The 4,703-nt window shown below is 48.4% G+C and overlaps 1 protein-coding gene and 1 pseudogene across 1 annotated transcript in view; both read left to right on the top strand.

Annotated features, from left to right (window-relative positions):
• The first annotated feature begins 1,061 nt into the window (after positions 1 to 1,061).
• On the top strand, positions 1,062 to 4,548 carry LOC114009636 (transmembrane protein 243 pseudogene; annotated as a pseudogene).
• Positions 4,509 to 4,703, top strand: part of ATP6V1E1 (ATPase H+ transporting V1 subunit E1) — a 42,524-nt gene continuing 42,329 nt past the window's right edge. Inside the window, exon 1 of the mRNA XM_006158345.3 lies at positions 4,509 to 4,681. Within this exon, the coding sequence (XP_006158407.1) occupies positions 4,649 to 4,681 (33 nt within the window). The 5' untranslated portion in view covers positions 4,509 to 4,648. The remainder of the gene's footprint in view (positions 4,682 to 4,703) is intronic.

Below are 4,703 nucleotides of genomic sequence, written 5' to 3'. Positions count from 1 at the left end.
CTCACGCCCGGCGCGTGTGCATGCGTGCCCAAGATCCCGAGAGGAGAATGGAGGAGAAGGGATTGCGGCGTGACCATCCCCCCTGGGGGGTGATTTCTCGCTTTCTGTCTCTATGTCTCTCTCTATCTATCTGGCGAGCACACGCGCCCTATAGCAAAAACCTCTCAAAAAAAAAAAAGAAAAACATTCTCAGATAAATAAAACCTAAAAGAATTTACTAACACCAAACCAGCTCTTTAAGAAATTCCGAAGGTGGGGACCAGCAGTTAGCGTAATGGCTATGTCACTGGACTCCCACATAGTCGACCGCGGTTCGCGTCCCAGACCCAGTGGCTTAAAACTCACGCCAGGCGCGTGTGCATGCGTGCCCAAGATCCCGAGAGGAGAATGGAGGAGAAGGGATTGCGGCGTGACCATCTCCCCTGGGGGGGGATTTCTCGCTTTCTGTCTCTCTGTCTCTGTCTGTCTTGGGAGCACACACGCCCTATAGCAAAAACCTCTCCAAAAAGAAAAACAAAATTCCGAAGGGGACCCTGCAGGTGGTTGGGGTCTCTGGATTCCCATGTGGTCTTTCGAATCCTGGGCATGGTGACTTACTTTCTCACTTTCCCTCTCTCTGTGTCTTTGTCTCTCTCCGGTCAAATTAAAAAATAATAATATCAAATGAACTAAATATTTTTAAAAAATAGTTCTGGAGGGAACCAGCAGTTAGCGTAATGGCTATGTCGCTGGACTCCCGCGTAGTCGACCGTGGTTCGCGTCCCGGACCCGGTGGCTTAAAACTCACGCCGGGCGCGTGTGCGTGCGTGCCCAAGATCCCAAGAGGAGAATGGAGGAGAAGGGATTGCGGCGTGACCATCCCCCCTGGGGGGTGATTTCTCGCTTTCTGTCTCTATGTCTCTCTCTGTCTGTCTGGCGAGCGCACACGCCCTATAGCGAAAATCTCTCTCAAAAAAAAAAAAAAAATAGTTCTGGAGAGAGTGCTATACCAGAAAAACTATAGATGGACAGAAATAAGAGAACAGAAAATGGCCACCTTAATGGCAGGGGGAAGTCTGGATATATCAACAATAATGTTGAATGTTAGCTTCCAGGATTTAAACGAATCTGAGCACAGTAACATTGCACATTCAATAGAAGAGAGGGGACTGAGTGCACCCCTGGGCTGCCCACCCCCATTCCCCTGCTGCAGTGTCGTAAAGCTGTTGGAGCTGAGGCTGGGCAGGCTCCGCAGAGGCCCCGTCTAGGAGCACCCACCCTGTGCCACCACAGGGACTTGGCAGGACTGCCCTGCCCAGGTCCCACCATGGTGTGCCCTGAGCCCCAGGCCTTGGTGTTGCAATGGCTTCAGGAGGCAATGCTGGCTCACTTTTAAGTGGCCTATGGAAAGTAGAAGAAACCCCAAAATGGAGGACTTTACTTCCAGGACGACCAGCCAGTGGCCTGGACGACAGACCTCTGTTCTGGGAGAGTCGAGTCAGCAAAGGATCAATCATCAATTTAGTTGTTGGCAGCCTGGCATCCTTATTGATTCTAGTAACGCTGATCAGTGCGTTTATTTTCCCTCAACTATCTTCAAAGCCCTTGAATAGATTTTTTGTTGTCTGCATCTCTTCAAGTAGTTTAACTGCCTGCATACTTATTTACTGGGGTGGCAAGGAGACTTAGAGTGGATATTTAGAAAGCTAGTTTACTCTATCTCATTTTGTTTCATGTCAGGTGTATGTGCAAACCTGTACTTCCATGATGTGGGAAGGGGAGACTGCCAAGGAGAAAATACCAGGACTCTTTTTTTTTTTTTAGAGGTTTTCGCTATAGGGCACGTGCGCTCGCCAGACAGACAGAGAGAAACAGACAGAAAGCGAGAAATCACCCCCCAGGGGGGATGGCCACACCGCAATCCCTTCTCCTCCATTATCCTCTCGGGATCTTGGGCACGCACGCACACGCGCCTGGCGTGAGCTTAAGCCACTGGGTACGGGATGTGAACCATGGTTGACTACGTGGGAGTCCAGCGACATAGCCATTACGCTAACTGCTGGTCCCAATACCAGAACTCTTTTTAAACTATACAGTAGGACAGTGAATAAATAGTCGTCAGATTAAGAATGCTGAATACTCTCCTGCAGAAGCCTATACATGATTTTCATGTTACTTGTCATTCTAAATTCCCTCTTGTATGGGAGACAAACACCATAGATCACTTGTTTTTAAGGAGCTGATGTTGCACTTAAACATTCCAACCCTCAAAGCTCAACAGCACAAGTAATTCTCACTTCTGAAATTAAAAATGTTTACAATGTAATTGCATGGCAAAAGGCTATGTAACAAAATCTTGCATTTTAAGACAAGTGCACGTGCACTCGCCAGAAAGACAGAGAGAGACAGAGAGATAGAAAGCGAGAAATCACCCCCCCAGGGGGGATGGCCACACTGCAGTCCCTTCTCCTCCATTCTTCTCTCAGGATTTTGGGCATGCACGTACACGTGCCCAGCATGAGTTTAAACCACCGGGTCCGGAACTCCAACCACGGTTGGCTACATGGGAGTTCAGCGACATAGCCATTACGCTAACTGCTGGTCCCAATAAAATAATTCTTTTAAAAAAAGTATGTACTGTTCTCATTAAAAGGATGAACTACCATTATGTGCTTTTTTATTTATTTTATTTTTTGGAGTGGTTTTTGCTATAGGGCGCATGCGCTCGCCAGACAGACAGACAGAGACATAGAGACAGAAAGCGAGAAATCACCCCCCAGGGAAGATGATCACGCCGCAATCCCTTCTCCTCCATTCTCCTCTCGGGATCTTGGGCACGCACGCACACGTGCCCGCCGTGAGTTCTAAGCCACCAGGTCTGGGATGCGAACCATGGTCAACTACGCGGGAGTCCAGTGACATAGCCATTACGCTAACTGCTGGTTCCTCATTATGTGCTTTTTGACGTGGAGCTCTGAAGCCACAGTGTCACACATGTTGTTCTGCTGTTATGCATAAATTGAACCTCATTATGAGGAAACTGTCAAACAAAAGCATATTGGGAGATTTCCTATAGCTGGAAAATCTTATAAATTCCATATTAAAGGAGACAACAAAGTGTACGAAGTGATCCTGGATGAGAAAAAGAAATGTGTTGGGGCCAGCAGGTGGCATGAAGGGCATCACAGGACATACAGAAAAACTTGAATGTGGATATATATTAGGTAGCAGTGCTGTAGTTCTCAGCGTACAGTTTTCTAATCTTATCAGAGCACATTTTTTTTATGACACACAAGCTGAAACAGTTATGAATACTGTGTGTGCACGTGTGTGTGTATGTGTGAAAAGAAGCAAATGTAGCAAAATATTAACAATTAGTGAATCTAGGTGGAGGGAGTTCATTGCACTTGCCTTACAACTCATTTTATTCAAAATAAAAAATAAGAAAAGTGTGTACCCTTTAACATAATCCTACCAAGATCCTACCCTTGAAATTGTCAAAACTTTTTGCCCTTTCGTGGAAGAAAAAAAATTGGGGCTTGATGTGAACCCAGAGAGAAAACAAGGCTGAGAGAATTCCTACCCTAAGTGCCCTTAAAGAGAGTCCCGGAAATTATGTTTAAAAAAATGCATAGGTTCCTTCAGGAGAATTCCAAACGCTTTGCAGACACTCCACCCTACCGCAATGGTAACTTAGCTTCTCACTGCCTTAGTGTGGCCTCCACAGGACTTTCAGCATTGCACCGTGGAGAAAGGGGGGACAGGAGGGTAACGACGAGATGGTGGAGCAACCTGGCAGCACTGCTCCGTACAGAGGAGGACGGGACGTCTGACAGCAACCGTCAAAACTCACGTCACCCCAGGTACCCGTGACAAGATGGAAATAACACTCTATGAGCTTCCTCCCCAAACCCTTGTCTAGTCGCCTGAGAAATGCCAAAGGCGCGTCCTCCAGCCACTCCTCCTCCTCACCGTCAAGGTCAGCCTCGGCGGAGGAGCCCACGGAGACAGGGCGAGATCGGACTAGGGATCCCGGACGGAAGCGCGGAACAAATTTTTCTTAAAATCGAGGATACTTGAATAAACTATGGACTTTTGTAAACACGGCAATACTGATTTACACACGTACCATGACCAATAATAAGGAAACTGCGCGCGAGGGGGAGAGGGCTTTTGTTAGGCTCTGCCCTATTTGCTCAATTCTCTTAAATCTAGTCTAACAACTTTAACGTATTAATAAGTTAGATGTTGTTGATGGGTTTGCTTCCATTAAAGTTAAAAAATGCACAATTATAATACATTTTAGTCTTGTTATGAACTCAAAAAAAACCCTCAAGTGTCCCGAGGCTACAAACGACCCGTCCCCTAACAGACCAAAAGCCCCTCGCCCGCCCCGGCACAGGAGGCCGGTCACGAGCCGGCGAGGGCGGGGCGGGGTCTCCACGCCTGCGCCACTGGGGTCTGGGGTGGAGCTTCCCGGCCCCTGCTCTCTCGCCATTGGCCGAGGAGGCTCAGGCGGAAGAGCCCCTTGGTCACCTGGCAGGAACCGGAAGCCGGGTTGTACAGTAAAAGAAGGCGACGCTACGCCGGCTTTTCTTCTGACTCTCCTGCTGCCTCCTTCGAACGTCGGCTCGAGCGGTTTACTCAGCGGCCTAGCGCCTTCTTCGCCATGGCCCTCAGCGATGCTGACGTGCAAAAGCAGGCAAGCGGCTGGTGGGGGGCTG

Source organism: Tupaia chinensis, unplaced genomic scaffold (genome assembly GCF_000334495.1).
Source record: "Tupaia chinensis unplaced genomic scaffold, TupChi_1.0 Scaffold000578_2, whole genome shotgun sequence".
Classification (NCBI taxonomy): domain Eukaryota; kingdom Metazoa; phylum Chordata; class Mammalia; order Scandentia; family Tupaiidae; genus Tupaia; species Tupaia belangeri.
Note: the sequence above shows the minus strand (reverse complement) of the source record. Positions and strands in the feature narration are given on the sequence as shown.